This window comes from Narcine bancroftii, chromosome 1 (genome assembly GCF_036971445.1).
Source record: "Narcine bancroftii isolate sNarBan1 chromosome 1, sNarBan1.hap1, whole genome shotgun sequence".
NCBI lineage: Eukaryota > Metazoa > Chordata > Chondrichthyes > Torpediniformes > Narcinidae > Narcine > Narcine bancroftii.
This window is the reverse complement of record NC_091469.1, coordinates 450,557,330-450,576,474: the sequence shown is the minus strand read 5'-3', so window position 1 is coordinate 450,576,474 and position 19,145 is coordinate 450,557,330. Positions and strand designations below refer to the sequence as shown.

General features: G+C 39.7%; 1 protein-coding gene across 1 annotated transcript in view; it reads left to right on the top strand.

Moving 5' to 3' along the window:
- Positions 1-19,145, top strand: part of gad2 (glutamate decarboxylase 2) — an 83,531-nt gene that overhangs the window by 39,900 nt on the left and 24,486 nt on the right. Inside the window, exon 6 of the mRNA XM_069932071.1 lies at positions 12,560-12,614. Within this exon, the coding sequence (XP_069788172.1) occupies positions 12,560-12,614 (55 nt within the window). The remainder of the gene's footprint in view (positions 1-12,559; positions 12,615-19,145) is intronic.

The window sequence follows — 19,145 nt, the reverse complement described above, 5'->3', positions numbered from 1 at the left end:
CATGAGTGGAGTATGTGCCATGTGTAGACTTCATTCACCTGTACCTTATACTGGTCTTTTAGGACATCCATGGCGTCTCCGTAAGTTTGGCAGTCCCGGAGCATCCAGTAGACCTAGGTGCCCGATGTATGAGAACAATAGATGCAGCTTGTCTTCGTTGTCCTGGATCACGTCCACAGAGGCTGTGAGAAATCTTTAGTAGCAACGATGCCAGACAGCAAATTTGTCGGCTGCTTCAAGTTCTCACAGGTCGATATCCAGGTGATCCAATTTCAGATACTTGTCCATGTTCTGAGGAAGCAAAATCTAGCAAACAAAATTGATGCACAATCAATTAATCAAAAAACTGAAGGACTGGAACTGAAGGGTTTTATTAGTGAGAGATGGACAACATCCCTTGAGTTGCTGGCTCACACTGACTCGAACTGGAGGCAGGGTTGTGGCATGACAGCCTTTATGGGGAATAAAGGGGAGGAGTCACAAGCCGGCCAGTGAGAGCAGAGTCGCACATATACGGTCAAGGTATTTACGTACACAAGTGGTTTCACCACACCAAGATCCCCCTGTTTTTGGCTATTTCCCCATTTTGGAGGGTCAGCAGGGTGCCCTCATGGCAGATTTGGGCTTGTAAAGGCTCAGGCACGCAGGGAGGAGGAAATGTATCATGGGACTCAGTTTCCTCGGGGTTATCACCATTCATCCACACAGACCCATCCCCCAAACACTTGTTGATCCCCTCCCCCCACCCCCCCCCACCCCCTGCTGGACAATGGTTTAGGCTCTTCATGGGGAAGCTGTGAGCCAGAGCTGCCGTGTAGCTTGTAGCTGCCGTATTTCTTTTCTACGTTGGTCACTTGCCCTTGCGAAATCTGCCCTGCCTCTTGCAGTTCACAACAGTCATGTTTCAGGGATTCTTTCTGGATGCACTGATTACTTAACTCGGATGTCATACCCCACTGGCGCCAAACTACGGATATCAGTAACCATAGGGCTCCCCCACAACTCCCCCTGGCCTCAGGAATCCCAGTAACTCCAGGTGGGGGTACCACATGGTGACATCTTCTCGCCGTGGGGTCCAACCTGTCAATCCAAATGACTGGCAGGGCATGGCTTACCAGTCATGCTGTCAAATGGTTGAATCCCTGACAGTCATTGATCCACCTGGGGATTTTATAATCTGACCCCAGGGTCCCTTCCCTATCTGTGGGTTGCCTCCTGCTGTCCCCATTGGTGAGCAGGTACATAATCACACATGCACTCAACAGGATGCCCATGCACACACACATTGATATGATCTCCTATATTGTTAGTATAATTTTCCATTCCTATATGATCAAGACTTCACGTGTCCTGATGAAATTCTCTTAATCCTGCTTGCAACGACAGTTGTCTTGTTGGGAAGAGCATCAGGTTTGGTGGGTTCATACAGAGATGAGTCTGAACACAAGTGTTACAGTCACATGTTGCTAATTAACACACGGGAGACAAACAGGCGAGGACATTAAATGATACTCGATCACCATTTCACTTAAGTGATGGATATAGACATTCACCTCAGACTTCGGTTGAACTCCAACGACATTAATCCTATACTCCACTCGCTAACACACTACAAACAGGGACTCTTACGCATACCTGGTTCACTGAACAATGGGGGTGTGGCTCTCTGTAAGTACTGATCCATCACAGTACTAACGGCTCAGCTTAGGTGTAGTGCACACCTTGACCGCTACACTTCCAGCTATCTCCACAGTAGTAACCTGGCATGGAGCAATGTCTGGGGCTTGGACCATAAGGCAGAGAGAAAGAATGTGTTGTGCATTGGGGTTGTATAGAGTGCTAATTTGAGCTTCTAGCAAGTAATGACCCTAGGTGATTTGAATTACCCAACAGCAAGGTGTGTACTAATGGCTGGACAGAGTCCAACCTTGATTGACAGGTGATGTGACTTTTGAATAAGTTTCAGACAGGGATGGCACGTGACCACCTGCAATACACACATTCAAGTAAGGAAGAGAGACCACGTTTCCTCCACGCACTACAAGCGGTCAGTGAGGAAGGTTTCCAAAGCTTGTGGAGGGATCTGGTCAGCTAAAACAATGGGCTGCAAAATAGCAGATGGGATTTAATGCAGACTAGTGTGAAGCCAAGCCAAAGAGTGTGAGGTGTTGTATTTTGAAAGGCCTTCATCAATTGAATTGTTGAGTATAGGAATTGGGATGTTGTGGTAAAGTTGTATAAGGCGTTAGTGAGGTCAAATTTGGAGTATCGTGTGCAGTTTTGGATACCAAATTGAAAGAATACAGGGAAGATTTACTAGGATATTGCTGAGATTTGAGGAACCGAGTTAAAGGGAAAGGTTAAGCAGATTAGAACCTTATTCTTTGGAGCATAAATAATGAGGGAAGATTTCATAGATGTATACAAAATGGTTATATGAAAGAACAAATGCAAGTAGGCATTTTTCTACCGAGGTTAGGTGAATTAGAAACAAGAGAACATGGGTCAAGGGTGAAAGGAGGGAGGAGGAGACGTGATGGAGTAGTGGCCGGTCAGGTAGAACCAGCCCCCTCCAGAAAAAAGAAAAAAAAGTTTGGAAAAAACAGAGCTCAACAAACATAAAACTCAGGAAATAGAAGATAAAGTTACAGAGAAGAGCCAGAAGATGGCAACAGAAAGAAAGTAAGAACAACGGAAAAAAAAAGAAGGAAAATCACTAGAGAAGGAAGAAGAAGACCTTACCTGCATGTGGGAGCAGAAAGCTACAGTGGAGAAGAGCAGCTGATCTCTGAAGCTGGTGAGTGCCCAGAAAAGTCGCGACTTCTTGTCCGGTGGACTTCAAAAATGGCTCTCGGAGCCAAACAAAAGTGCACAACTGCGCATGCACAAGGAGTCACACGTGCAATGCGTAATCAAAAGACAGAGTGAACACCAATGGGAGAGGGGCTCAGCCAAGGAGCGGGCAGCTACAGGGCGACCAGCTGAAAGACGCCCAGTGTCGGGGAGCTCAGCTGGAGGAAACCTACAATCAAGAAAAACAGAACAATGAAGAGGGAGAATGGCGATGAGGTGATCTTCAACAAGACGATCTGCAGCAGGAGGCCCAACAGACAGTCGACCTCTGACTGGAGGCCCAACAGCAAGAGGCCCAGCAACAGGAAGCCTGACAAAGACACGAAAGTAGCTCATCAGAAAGAGCCGAAGAGACACAGATACAAAGAAGAGAGGAAGAAGACACAAACATAGGTTCAGACACAGAAGAAGAGGAGGAAGAAGACCAAGATCTTCACAGGAAAAAAGAGGGTAAAACAGATGGACAAAATATAGATAAAGCCTTTTTTGAAGAACAAATGAGGTCATTAAAAGAATGGTTATCATTAGAATTTAGTGCAATTAAAAGAAAAATGAAAAGAGCAGAAGATAAAATGCAAAGTTTAGAACTGGTCATGACAGAAATAGGGAAAAGAGTAGAAAATGTGGAGAAGCAGGAGACTGCTGTAGAAATGGAAATAAATTATTTAAGAGAAAAATTGGAAGAAAGTGACAAAAAAGTTAAGGAGACACAAGAGTTGTTATCCCAGAAAATTGATATGTTGAAAAACTACAGTTGGCGAAACAACATAAAAATAGTGGGCCTGAAGGAGGGAGAAGAAGGCTCAGATATGAAGGAATTTATAAAAGGATGGATCCCAAAGATGTTGGGAATGACAGATTTACATGAAGAAATGGAAATAGAAAGGGCACATTGAGCACTAATACCAAAACCGCAGCCACATCAAAAACCGAGATCCATCTTAATAAAACTTTTAAGATATACAACAAGAGAGAATATACTGGACCGGGCAAGGAATAAAGTTAGAGAAGATAATATGCTGTTGGAATATAAGGGACAAAAATTATTTTTTTACCCAGACATAAGTTTTGAACTCAAAGAAGAGGAAGGAATTTAATACGGCAAAAACTATTTTATGGAAGAAAGGTTATAAATTCATGTTAAGATATCCAGCTGTACTTAAAGTATTTATACCTGGAGAACAGAATAGACTATTCTCGGATCCAAAGAAAGCCTAAGAATTTGCAGAACATTTGCAGGACAGAAGAAGAGATGAAGAGAAGTAACAAGAAAGAAGACCGGCAATAAAATATACAAAAAGATGTAATAATATAAAGTAAAAATAATGTATATACAAAGATCTAAAGATGGAAAAGAGGGAAGGAAGAGGGGGGAAAAGAGAGAGCTTTGTAATATATGTAGAAAATCCGTGTTTTCTGGGGGGGGGGCTGGGGGGAGAGGATAATCGTCACTGCGAAATCAGTTGACACTTGCGAGTAAGATCGTATACCAAACGGAAAGGGGAGTTGTGGTTGCCCGGCAAGGGTTAAGGGGCAATCCAAGGAGGGGGGAGTTCATTTGGGGTTAAAGTGTTATTGGTTGTGGGGATGATTGGAGTATTTTATGCTTTAAGTGTGTTGTCATATATTGAGATTAAAAAGAAAAATTTAAAAGACAATAATGGAAAAATGGGAATGGAGGTGGTGGAGGTAGAAAAGAGGTGTAAACAAAGATATAAGATGGCCATGTTAAACTGTATGACTATAAACATTAATAGAATACATAACCAAATTAAAAGGAAGAGGCTACTAAATTTACTTAAAAAATAAAAAAATAGATATAGCATTTGTGCAGGAAATGCATCTAACCGAAGTGGAACATAACAAATTGAAGAGAGACTGGGTAGGACATGTAGCGGCAGCATCATATAATTCATATAATTCAAAAGCTAGAGGTGTAGCTAACAAAAATATACCAATCAAGATAGAGGAGGAAATAGCAGACCCAGCGGGAAGGTATGTAATGATAAAGTGTAAGATATACTCAGAATTTTGGAATTTGCTCAATATATACACGCCTAATGATGAGGATCAAAAGTTTATGCAAGATATTTTTTGAAGCTTGCAGATAGGCAAGCAAATATATTGATAGGAGGGGATTTTAACCATAATTTGGATCCAGTGTTGGATAAAACTGGGAAAAAAAAGCAAAAAGAATAAAGTAGCCAAATTTATGGTTAAATCAATTCAGGAAACAAAACTTATGGATATATGGAGGAGACAGCACCCAAAAGAGAAGAAATATTCATATTACTTGAGTAGGCATAAAACATACTCAAGGATTGATACATTTTTGTTATTGGCTCATATTCAAGGGAGAGTCAGGAAAACTGAGTTTTAAGCTAGACTACTTTCAGATCATTCACCCCTGCTATTAGAAATAGAACTGGAGGACATCCTACCAAGAATATATAGATGGAGGTTAAACCCCATGCTACTTAAAAGGCAGGAATTTAGAGAGTTTATTGAATGCCAAATTAAAACATATTTGAAATAAACACAGAATCGGTTAAAGATAAATTTATACTATGGGATGCAATGAAAGTCTTCATTAGAGGGCAGATAATAAGTTATGTAACTAAGATGAAAAAGGAATACAATCGGGAAATAGAGCAACTGGAAAGGGAGATAGTAAATACAGAAAAGGAACTAGTGAAAAGGGATGATATAATGAAAAAGAGAGAATTGGCAGACAAAATAATAAAAGATGAAACATTGCAAACGTACAAGGTGGAGAAGAACATAATGAAAACAAAGCAAAAGTATTACAAATTGGGAGGAAAAAAAACCATAAAATATTGGCCTGGCAACTGAAAGCAGAGCAAGCTAAAAGAACTATATTGACGTCAAGGAAAAAGGACAAACAAATCACATATAACCCAACAAAGATTAATGAAAACTTTAAGGAATTTTATGAACAATTATACCAAACTGAGATTGAGGGGAAAAATGATAAAATAGAAGAGTTTTTAGCTAAAATTGAACTGCTGAAATTGCAAGTAGAGGATCAAAGCAAACTGATAAAACCGTTCGAAATAGAGCAAGGAATTTTATAAAACATTCAAAATTCCTCCTCTCCTAGAAGTAATGAATCAAGTAGAAGAAACACAAAACTTATCAGATTCATGCAAGACAGCAATAATTACAGTAATACCAAAGATGGGGAAGGATCCATTAATACCAGCATCATATAGACCAATATCCTTACTTAACACAGATTATAAGATAACAGCAAAATTGTTAGCAAACAGACTATATACCAAAAACAGTAAAGCAAGACCAAACTGGATTTGTCAAGAAAAGACAAACAGTGGACAATGTCTGTAAATTTATTAATTTAATTCATGCAGCTCAAGGGAATAAAAAAGCAACGGTGGCAGTTGCTTTAGACACATGAAAAAAGCCTTTGACAGAATAGAGTGGAACTACTTATTTAAAGTGTTACAGAAATTCAATCTGCCAGAAAAATATATGGGATCAAACAATATCAGATAGGTGTTTTCGCAGTTAAAATGAAATGGGAACAATACATGCAATTTGGAAAAGTGAATACATTTTGGGAAGAACTAAATCAGATATTAAGAAAAATCACAAAAAACATACCAAAAAATCCATAGATTTTTATTTTAAATAACATAAGAAATAAAGAATTTGGTCTCAAATTGGATAAAGCACAAAAAAAGATAGCCTTAGCAATAGCAAAAAAATGTATTATGTCAACTTGGAAAATGGAAGAGAGCCTGAGAATACAGCAACAGTACATGGAAATGAATAAATGTATTCCATTGGAAAAAATAACATATAATTTTAAAAACAAAATTATATTGTTTGAACAAATTTGGGAAACATACATGGAACATAACAGAAAGAGACAGCCTCGGACCTCCATTTCCTAAAATGATAAGAAGATAAAAATGATTAGATTTAATGTGTAAAAGTGGATGACACATCTTTCTTGTTTGTTTTTCCTTTGTGTGAAGATGTTGTTTTATGGTTTTATTGTATTTTATATGTTTGGTTTTGGTTTTGGTTTTGGAGGGGGGTGGGAAGGGGGGAGAAAAGGAGGAAAATGTCACTCTGTATATTTAATGAGAAATATCTGTAAATATTTTGGTTGATATGGTTCATCATGTGATAAATAAAAAATTACAAAAAAAAAGGGTGAAAGGAGGGAAGTTTGGGGGAACATTAGGGGATTTTTTTCACACAGAGAATGGTGGAAATATGGAACAAGCTGCCATATGAAATGTGGGCTCAATTTTAACATTTCAGGAAGATTTGGACCAGTACATGGATGTGAGGGGTATGGAGCAATATGGAATGGATGCAGATTAGTGGGACGAGGCAGAATAATAGATTGACACAGACTAGAAGGGCTGAAGGGCCTATTTTCTGTCCTATAAAATGTTACTTCCCTTTCGAAGGCAAACTGGAATATGCAGTTTCAAAATGAGGAAGAACATTCGACAGACAGCCACTTAATTTAGCTAAAAATAGTTGAATGCATAGAGAATTAAAGAAATCTACAGGGGGATCTTCCCTAAGGGTTAAGTCGCCACATTCCCTTTGCATATTGGAAGTTACAAATAAATAGTGCTTAAATTTCATAAATATAAGCCAATGAGAAGCTCGAATGTCTGCTTTAGAATTTTTGTTAATAACAATTGCTTCCAACTTTTTGCTGCTTCTCATTGAGAAACCTATCAATCTTTGTCCGAAAAGCGAAGGGTTCTTTGCCTTCTGTGAAGTGCGTTGCTCATTGAACTGTCAGTCACATGCTTTGATATGTGATCACCAGCTCCTTCAGCCATTGTCGAAATTAAGACTCACACAATGTATAGAAAATTCAGTGATGCAAAAAAAATGCCCACAGAATGTGGATTTTAATAAACAGGACGATGTATAAAGATGTAAAGGCCTGGCGATTGTTACTGTAGAGCAACTGTGGTTCTGTACAAACACTGGTCATGGAGGAGCCATCATCTCAAAATGGATGAAAATTATAGATAATGACCATTCATTAAAAGTCTTTCTAAATCACCATGACAACCAGTTTGAATCAGATGCTGGCTTGCTGGTGAGGGATACAAGATTATGAATCTGATCTTGCAGGAAAATTAATTCTAAAAGCTGCAGAGCAGCCCAGGAGAAAACCAATTTGCACAGGATTAAGCAGTGTAAATGTGTTCACACTGGCCACAATAAAACAACCTTAACTAACTGGTAGGGATACTCCTACTGCATAAAATAGCAATAAAATAGCAATGGTTGGGCCCAAAATGTCTGGTGATCAAGTGAAAATGAGCAGAAGGAGCACAGGTCTCTGAAGGAGATGGACACTCAGGTGTAGTGTTTCAATGGTTAAAGCAGGGCCAATTCTTGGCTTTGATAATTATAATTTGGTTCATCACACAAAAGGCTTTGTATAATAATAAGCATTGTATTTCATTGTTTGCATTTTTTTCAGATCAATGATTAACAACACTAAAAAGCTTAAGGTGCTGTATACTGGGCCGTGGTTTCAGGCCTCATCTCCTCCTTTGTGCAAGTTCCAAATAGTCCTCAATTCTATGAACAGTCAGCATTTTATCTTCTCCAGTTGAAGTACTTCCAATGATCTTACTTTCACAGTTCTCTAATAGAGAAATCACTGCCCGAGATGAGAAGAAGTTCCAATGCACCTCAGTTTTAGGTGATTCTCCTACCAGCGAAGACACCCGGAGCAAACAGTGAGAAGCTAAAGGGACTTACCTGGTCAAACAGAATCCACAGATAGAAATGGCAGTCAAAGCTCCGTATCAGGACCCTTTCAGAAAACAAAGTAGGAAGGAATGATAGCATGAATGTCAAGGGGGAGGGGGGGAAACAAGTGTGGAGAAGCTGAGGAAGAGCTAAGAAGTGATAGGGTTTTGAACAGGGGTAGGAGATATGGAGCAACAGATAAAGCAAGAGACCACTGCGAGGGGGGAAGTTCGAGAAAAGTAAGAACTGTGGTAGATAAATAGGGAATAGAAACTGGAACCAGATAGAGGTGGGGGTTGCCTAAAATTAGAAAAATCAATGTTCATGCCGTTGGGTGTAAAGCTACCCAAGAGGAACATGATGTGTTTTTCCTCAAGTTTATCTTTAGCCTCACACTAACAATAGTTGAACATAATACAGTACAAGCCCTTCAGCCCTCGATGTTGTGCCAATTCATATATTCTTTATAAAATAAAGTACTGAACCCTACCTGTAACCCTCTATTTTTCTTTCAACCATGTGCCTGTCTAAGAGTCTCTTAAATGCCCCTAATGTTTCAGCCTCCACCACCATCCCTGGCAAGGCATTCCAGGCATCCATAACTCTCTGTGTTCAAAAACAAATACCCCTGATGTCTCCCATCAACTTCCCTCCCGTCACTTTGTACCTATGTCCTCTGGATGTTTGCTCTTCCTACCCTGGAAAACAGGCTCTGGCTGTCCACCCTATCTATGCCTCTCCTAACCTATTGAATCTCCTCTCATCCTTCCACACTCCAAAGAAAAAAGTCCCTGTTCTGCTAACCTTGCCTCATAAGACTTATTTTCCAATCAAGGCAACATCCTAGTAAATCTCCTCTGCACCCTCTTCATAGCTTCCACATCTTTCTATAATGAGGTGACCAGAACTGATCACAATACCCTTAAGTGTGGTCTCACCAGAGATTTTTAGAGTTGCCACATGACCTCTCTATTCTTGAACTCAATCCCCCTATTAATAAAGCCCAGCATCCCATAGGCCTTCTTAACTATCCTATCAACATGTGCGGTGACCTTGAGGGATTTATGAATTTGGACCCCAAGGATCTCTCTTAAGTAAATGACCATTAACCTAAGGTGTGGATGGACATATCTATGTGGGAATGATAAGAGGAATTAAAATAGTTGGCAATTGGGAGTTCTAGTTTGGATCCACAGAGAGCAGGTGCACAATGAAGTGGTTGCCCAATCTACATTTGGTTTCACCGATGCAGATGAGGTATTATTTAATGACCCAAATACAGATCAAGTTGGATGAAGGGCATGATAAACTCTGCCTCACCAAGAAGGTCTGAGGCCCTGGATGGTAGTGATGGGGGAGGCCTTCCCGAGTATAGGGAGCAGTACCAATGTTGTCATCAATGTAGCATGGAAAGAGTTAGATAAGGCATAAGTTTGGAACAAGGACTGTTGCACATAGTCAACGAAAAAGACCTGGGGCCCCATGGCTACAGTTTTGTTTTGTAGAAAGTAAGAGGAATCAAAAGAGAGAATGTTCATAGTAAGAACAAGTTGTATCAGGTGGATGAGAGCGTTAGTGGAGATGAGCTGCTTGGATCTTTGTTTCTGAAAGAAATGGAGGCCCCAAAGCCATTTCTGATAGGGATTGGAGGTATACAGAGATTGGGCGTCCAATGGTGGTACCAGGGAATTATAAGACAGTGGAAGGCATGAGAGGTGTCCTGGCTTTAGGCAGGAAGAGTCTGAATAAGGGGAAACAGGGTGGAGTCGATGCATGACATGGTTGGAGTAGCAGTTACTGCAATACCTTTGCAGCAGCAGTGAATGGGACCTGAGTTCAAATCCTGCGCTGTCTTTAAGAAGTTTGTACATTCTACCTGTGTCTGTGTGGGTTTTCCCCAGAGGCTCCAGTTTCCTCCAACCCTTTGGAATGTACGGGGGGGGGGGGGGGGATGTAGGTTAATTGAGTGTAAATTAGGTGGTACGGACTCATGGGCCAAAATGGCCTAATTTAAATTTAAATTAATGTAAATAAATTCAGTGCTGCCAGAGCAGGATTGGAGGTTGTGGTGGGAGTATCTCCTGAGGTATGAGATCTGTACTAGTTTGGAAGACAATGTTCTGGTGATTAGTGAGGTCATGGACCAGATGAAGGTGCAAGCAGGTGCCCAGATTCTAGCATTCGCAATAACTTGTGTCTCCATCCCAGCAAATAACTTGATAAATTTCCTTCACATTACTTTACCTTTTCATAGGTAAAGGGGCAAAATCTGTGCACAATACTCCACATGAAGTTTGACCAACACTCTATACCATTGCAACAAAATATTTACATTTTTAAACTCCAACCCGTTTTCATTTAAGGCCAAGCATTAAGGATGCACCAGCTTGCTAACCTTTGATACTTCACAATGGTGAACAGCTACTCTGCAAAGAGAATGAGCTTTTCAAGTGCATGATAGGCAACAGATAAGAGACCTTTGTTTACACAGCCTTTAAATATTAAAAAAAGCAAGCTTGTTCCGGGTATTTTTATTTAAAAAAAGGGCATAGTTCACCATTCACTTCAGGTGGAAGCAGTGAATATCAATTAACTCAATGTTGATTTAACAAGATGGAACTGCCTTTATTGCTTTTAAGAACTGTTTGTTGAACCTATTACCATCTATTTGGAGAGGTAATTGAGTTCTTGTCAAATTGACAAGCAAATCATTAAAATGAAAGTGTCCCTGAGAAGGGCTGAGCACCTCTTGGAATTCCAAAGAGATACCAGACGAAAAGGTGTGGGCAGCTATAGATCTGGAGAGGAACCGGCATACAGAAATGTTTTTTCATGAATAAGGTCATTTGGGTTGAATTGAGGTGAACTTTTGCTAGGATATAATTCTCAGTTTGCTACGATGAAACAGCTTAATGTATTTACTGGATGTTGCAATCCATATTTTTTTTATGGCAGCATTCACAGATGGTTCCATGAGAAAGAAGTGATATTCACTTCAGATGCTGTAAAATGTAATCCTTTAATCTCATTAATGCAACTCTATAATTACCTATCAGTGCTCGGGCACTCTCATATCAACATGGTAGCAATCATCAAGAAGGGTCAAGTATATCCATAACCAAAATGAATTCTGTGGCAGATTTGAAATTTTGAAAAATGATTTCTGCTGAAGGATTGATCCCGAATGCATACTTAGCATCCGAAGCTCCTCTTAGATGCATCAACAAAGGGCCTTTGGATCAAAGTTTACAGAAATTGATGAGCCCAGAATCTTGTCACATGTTCCACTTCTGTGCGATGGTTCCATACTGGACCCATATGGATGAGGACCTTGACCATACATTCTCAGTCCCAGAAGTAATTAGCAAGAGCATTGTTAATTATGGTTGGAATAAAATATTTTTCTCCATATTCTCTGCAGGAAAAACAGAAATTGTGATGAACAACTCAATGGATCTTTGCTCCCCACTTCTGAAAACAGTTTCCTGTGGTAGTTGCTCAGAAGTGAGGAACATGAATAAGCTATCGACAATTTATATTATATTTTTTTTTATCCATCTGCAACTAGGATGTAACTCAGGAGAGTGACTGATTTTATCAACATGAAATTTCCAACCTTCCATCCCTGTAAATGTTTTGTATCCCTGTAAATATTTTCAATATTTCAAGGCATAATTATTGATGTATACCCCATTGATCCTCTCCCAAGTAAAGTAGTAATTTTCTCCCCACATGAGAGAGACAAGTGGTAAATGATGTAACACCCACAGCAAACCTATTGAGTTTGTAACAGGTCAATCAGCCACTTCTCTGATGCATATGTCTGTGACATGGCTTGCTTTTACAATCTATACAGAAATGTGAAACATCATTTATGGAGAGACACTGTATTTCAAAACATGATTGTGCTTTTCTAAAATTGCAGAGGGAAAATAATCCCATCAGACCTTGAGAGAAGAATACTTGAAGCCAAGCAAAAGGTCAGTTCATGTTTGAATTAAATAACACCCAAATTAAAACTATTGCATGTTCCTAAACCCAGTTATGAATTAGGCATGAGCTTTTTCTGTATATTGAGCCAGTACTGGGTGCTCAGCTGTCAGATATATTTATATTTGCAGAAGACCCAACAAATAGTCAAGGATTAGAGAGTGAATTTTGAGATTGGGATTCAACAGTCCATCTGGTTTTAATGAATTTTTTTTGGCAATCACTTTCTTCAACTGGTTTACACTGCTGCAATGGGCAACACCTTGGGATTAAGGGTGATGTGCTACCATTGCAATGAAGAGTGGAAGATGTAGACTTGTAATTTCTTTTATATGAGGTAACTGTTACTCACCAGATAACTCATGGCTATAACAAAGTGAGGTCCTGCTTCAATGGTGAGGAGACTTAAAATAATTGGATGACATCCTCTGCCATTTGACTTTATATACAAACATACGATGACAGACACAGATGCCTTCTCACACTCTTAGCTGGTGCAGAAACCTATCTATGCATAATCAGGTGAGGACAAACAAGCCACAAATTTGCTTAATTCCCTTCCTCAACCCCTAGTTCCCTCTCTACCCCTTCTCTCACCACTCACACCCACTATCCAAAACGAAGGACCCAGTCCTCCCCCTACCTCTTAGAAACCCAGTGATGTTGGTAGGCTGTGTCCACCCAGTTCACCTTGAGCAGGTGATGGGGCTGTTGTGGACTGGATTAATTCTGGAGGCATATATTCTTCCTGAGGAAATGCAGCATCAGCCACCTCTCTCAGTCACCACCTTCTTCATTTGCCTACACTAATATGTTACACTGGATTGGGAGGTTGTAGCATGGAATTCTCTAACATGTGTCCATTTTGTAGACCAGACTGAATTTCAGTCAACAGTTGGAAAAGAGAATTCAGAGTAACTTAATGTAGCATCGACACATACTTTTCAAGAATAGTGAAAGTCCTGAGAAAGATTTCTGACTTCATCTTTCAGAAAGAACTTGACAAAGAAGAATTATCAAAATAGTCCTTCCAACACCCACATTATTTACATTATTGTTGATTTTAAACCATACAAGTTGTATTATTATTGGCTCAAAACTATACAATTTACTTGTGATTTTTTATTGTAATAAAGAAACCTGGGTTGTTTAAAAACTGTATTTATTAGCTCAAGCACACACAGACAAGACCTATGGAGGCATCTATTTTAAATATACCTGAAGCTGCCAACAAACTAGTCTCTGACTCCCTCTAGTGGTTGGGAGGATCTCTGGCACTCTATCACAACATCCCTTTTCCTTGAGATGTTTAATTAAACAATATGACACTAATGCAGTATTCATTTCAATTTGAAGTTCAACACAAACATACACATCAGCAAAACAAACATTTAAGTGTGCAATTCTTTTTCTTTTAGAGAATCAGTCTGACAGGTACTTTAACCCATGCAGATCTTCTTAACATGGGTGCTTTTCTCAGCTCTGCTGGTCCACTACCATTTAGCACTGATGATGCTTCCTCTGTTGCTGTGCAGGGTGGATCTTCTGCATTTTTCTGGTCCTGCAGTGTCTCTTGAATTTTCAGCAGGCTCTTTCGATTCCTCCTCAATATTTGATCATCCTCTGTTCTGACAGTGTAGGATCTTGAATTTATTTCCTCCAGCACAGTGGCCTTTTTGTCCCAATTGTTGGAATATTTCAGTCTCACTGAGTCATGTTGTGCCAATGGCCCAAAACTTCTTGCTTTTTTGTTTCCATTACAGACGCTTTTGTTTCTCTTTAACATCTTTGACATCCCTGTCCTTGGGTCTACAGAGTAGGGAAGTGTTGTGCATAGTCTACGTCCCATCAGAAGCTCAACGGGTGACATGCCATGTTCAAGTGGCGAAGCTCTGTAACTCAGTCTAGCTAAACACGGATCTCAGCCACTGCCTAGTGCTTTCTTGAGTAACTGTTTCATTATGTGAACTCCTTTCTCTGCTTTACCATTTGACTGTGAATGCAGAGGACTTAAGTCACATGTCAAAAACCACACTCTCCTGCAAAGTTCTGGAATTCACTACAGCTGTAGACAATTTGAGAAATTCCATGTCTTGCAAAGATTGTGTTCATATATTTGATCACACAAACAGCAAACATATTAGGAAACAGCGCAATCTCCGGATAGTTCAATAAATAGTCAATAACCAGCAAGTAATTCTTTCTATCAATGTGGAACAGATCAGTGCCAACTTTCTGCATGGTTCTGCTGGTATGTCAATTATTATCATGGGTTCCTTTGTCTGTTTTGCGTGATGTTTCAAACAGATCTCACAGCTTGAAACCATTCTGTCAATATCAGCATTTATCCCTGGCCAATAAACAGCAGTTTGGCCCTCCTCTTGCATTTTTCCATTCCAAAGTGTCCCTCATGCACCCTTTTTAGCATCTCTTGTCATAGTGATTGAAGAATAATAATTCTGAGTAGAAAACCATTGACAACACTCAGCTCAGCTCTCATGTTGTGGAATGCCTCTAGACCATCCTTCATTCAGATCCTTGATGACCTTCTGTAGAACTGTGTCCTTTTCTATCTCAGCTATGATCTGCTTGGGTTTCATGTCAGATACGGGAAGAGATTCAGTGATAAAATTCACATGGAGATTAACATCTGACCCTCTGGAATTCTCACTTTGAGCTTCACTCTGTGTCGTTGCCCTAGATAACGCATCAGTTAACACAATTAGTTTCCCTGGTGTGTACACCCTCTTGGCAAGGCTTAAGTTTTCACATGCTTTGTCACCAAGCAGTGATTCATGCCCATCTGGGACTACTGCAAACCTGAGGCAGTGCTCTTTATCTTTAACTTTCACCTTGAGTTTACATGTACCTTTCGTGTCAATGCTCTATTCATTGTAGGCTTTGAGCTGTACAGGATTTGTATGGATTTGTAACGATTTGTATCATTGCCCTGATGCCATGCTCACAGATCAAATTAACCTTTGCCCCTGTGTCCCTCTTGAAAGGAATATTTGTTCCATTTGTATGCAATGACACAGTCCACTTATCCTGCTTTATTCCATTCATGCTTGGCTATTCAGTATCTGTTGGTTTGTAATCTTTCTGTACTACCATGCCCATGAAAAGTATATCTCTGAGAGCAGTTTCTTCTATAGTGTGTATAGTGTGCATGCTTTCACTTCTTTGTTTTTTTTTCCCTTCGGAGAAACATTGCATTACATAGTGATTCTGCCCTTTGCACTTATTACAGATTTTCCCATAGGTGGGGCATCGTTTTGGTGCATTTTGAGTGCCACATCATTTGCACTTGAATGTCTCTCCATCTTTCTGCTGTGCCCTCATTTTCACTGGCTTTTGCACTCTCTCCAAACATTTTTGCATGCTGCAGAGCTAATTCACTGATGTGGCCTATCTTCACAGTTCCAGCTAAGGTAAACTCTGTCTCTCACAGCAACCTCTCTCTCACTTGCTTATCAATAATCCCAAACACAATTTGATTACAATTGTTGAATCTTGCATTGATCCAAAATTGCATGTTCTTGCTTTCTAATTTCAAGTCCATTTAAAAAGGATCAAAGCTCTCTCCCTGCAGCTGTGTACATGAGGAAAATACATGCCCCTCAAACATTTCATTGGTGAACATTGTTCATCAAACATCCTGATAAGTTTGTTGAACTTGCCCTGGTATTCTGCCTCAGCAAAAACAAATGTATTGAAAACCTTTAGTGCAGGGGTGTCAAACTCAAATTCACAGAGGGCCAAAATTAAAAACTTGGACTAAGTCGTGGGCCAAACTAAATATTTATTGAAAATTTTCAACAACATCTGCATGTTTTCTCTTCTTTCAACATATGTAATGTTAAACTTTTTCTTATTAAAATAAATGTTTAATAATAGTTTTGGTTAAACTCTTTCCAGAAGAAGCATTAACAAATGAGAAATAAAATATAAAATAAAGTTTGCTGTAAAACCAGACTTCTTTTCATCTCCTCCACCTTCTGGAGCTTTTGCTTCTCATTCAGATCCTTAAACCTGTCCTGGTGTTTCGTTTCATAGTGTCGTCGAATGTTATATTCTTTAACTACAGACACGCTGGCTCCACACACAAGACAAACAGGTTTGTCTTTTAAAATGATGAACATATAGTCTGCCTCCCACCTGTCTTGAAAGGTCCTGTTTTCTGTCTTTCGTTTGGCCATTTTTCATAAGGGGTTTATTACATTTGAGTTAGGCGACAGGTCGCAGATGCTAATCAAAGTAAACAGAGAAGGTGGGGGCGATTAGTGGGCTGACGGGCCGGTGCCAATGCATTTGCAAAGCATTCTGGGATTTGTAGTATTAGCTGTGCATGCGCTATACTGGCGCGGTGGCCAGCGGGCCAGCTCTAATACATATTTGATATGATCTTGGGGCTAAATATAATTATATCACTGGTCAAATTTGGCCCGCAGGCCTGAGTTTGACATGTGTGCTCTAGTGCTTGGGGTCCCACCATGGTAAGTAGCAGTGCAATCTTCCATGTTACAGATTTGCTATAGACTTCAATGACTTACAAGTACAGCATGAATCTTTGTTTGGTCGACTTTTCTAGTCCATTTTAGAGCCTCAGAGTCCTTTATACTCTCCATATTTTCTCTGTTGCTATCGACTGATTCTCACTCCTGCTACCATTATTTTTCATTTATTATAATAAAGAAACAAATTCTATTAAAACAACTATATTTATTAGCTAAAGCACACGTTGACAAGACCTCATAGAGGAATGCATTTTGAATCTACCCAAAGCTGCCAATGAACTAGAATCTGACTCCCTCTAGTGGTCAAGAACATCACTAGCACTCTATCATTACAGTTTCTGACTACCTCTAGTGGTCAGGAGGATATCTAGCACTCTATCACAACAATCTTCATCTCTGATCTATATCTTTTTCCTTACTTCAAACACAAAACACTCAATCAAAAGAAATTTATTGGATGGTTAATCAGATGTCTTGCAGATTTTAAGAGTTAGGACACCTTTGAACTCAGCCTGACTGGCTCCTTGTCTTTTTATTCAGGAGCCATGGCCTCACACCCTCAATCTAATCAGGTCAAATTGTGTATTTTATACAGCAAGAAAAAAAGATACATACCACTAAAAATTGATTATTTTAAAAATCCAGAATAACTGAATTTAAATTCTACAAATAACAAGGTAGGGTTTGAATTCAGGACTTTGGATTGTTTTTTATATTGCTTTTATTTCAGTAGTTCATTACCCGAAGAGCTGAACACCTATGCCCACGTTGAGAAGAAGAACCAAACAGTGCCCTTTAGAATCCCTGAAAAGGCTGAGGACCCTGTGATATCTGTCTCTGAGGGTGATGTCAGGACATCATTCAAGATGGTGAACCCTCAAAACCCATCATGCCCTGACGGCGTACTTGGCAGGGTGTTGAAAATCTGCACCAACCAACCAGCTGGTGTGTTCATGGACATTTTCAGCCTCATTGATTACCATTCAGCTTCTACTGTGAAGAAATACTTTGAGAGGCTGGTCATGGCCAGAATGAACATGTACCTAAGCAAAGATATGGACCCGCAGGTGCAATATCGTTGGCTCTCCACTTGGCTCTGGAGCACCTCAAAAACAGCAATTCATTCATACGGTTGATCTTTATCGACTACAGCTTGGCCTTCATAACAATTTTATCCTCAGTCCTGATCAAGAAGCTACAAACCTTTGTGCCGCCCCCCACCACCCCCCCCCCCCCACAATGCAACTAGATCCTTGACTTTCTCATCAGAAGACCACAGTCAGTACGAATTGGAAGCAATGTCTCCTCCTTACTGATTATCAACATAGGCTCGCCCAAGGATGTGTGCTTAGCCCACTGCTCTACTCATTATACACTCATGACTGTATGGCCAGGCACAATGACACCATAGCTGATGACACCACAGTTATTGGCAGAATCATAAATGGCAACGAGGAAGCGTACAGGAGGAAGATAGATCAGCTCGCTGAATGGTATAACAACAACAATCTTGCACTCAATGTCGGAAAAACCAAGGAGATGACTGTGGACTTCAGGAGGAAGTCAGGGGAACACGACCCAGTCCTCATTAAGGGATCAGTTGTGGAGACGGTCAAGAACTTCAAATTCCTGGGTGTCAACATCTCTGCGGATCTGTCCAGGAGCCTCCAATGTTGTAGCAACCACAAAGAAGGCTCAATTTAATTTGCCCAAATCTCAATTCTTTAGATATTTGAAAATCCAGCTTTTTAAAATGTTTAATAAGTTTAACAAAAACCCTTTAAATAAGGTATACTAATGATAACATAAATCAAATCACATCAATGCATATCACATATCAATTGTAAAATAAAAGCATAACCATAATTATTATATAACTTATTTCAAGTTTCACAAGAAAGAATTAGAATAACAAGTTTTTAATTTCCCGAGAGAGTTTGAATCAAATTTTGTCAGAGTTTTTTTTAGCTTTAATGCCTTCTTGTAAAGGTTTAATATCTATTA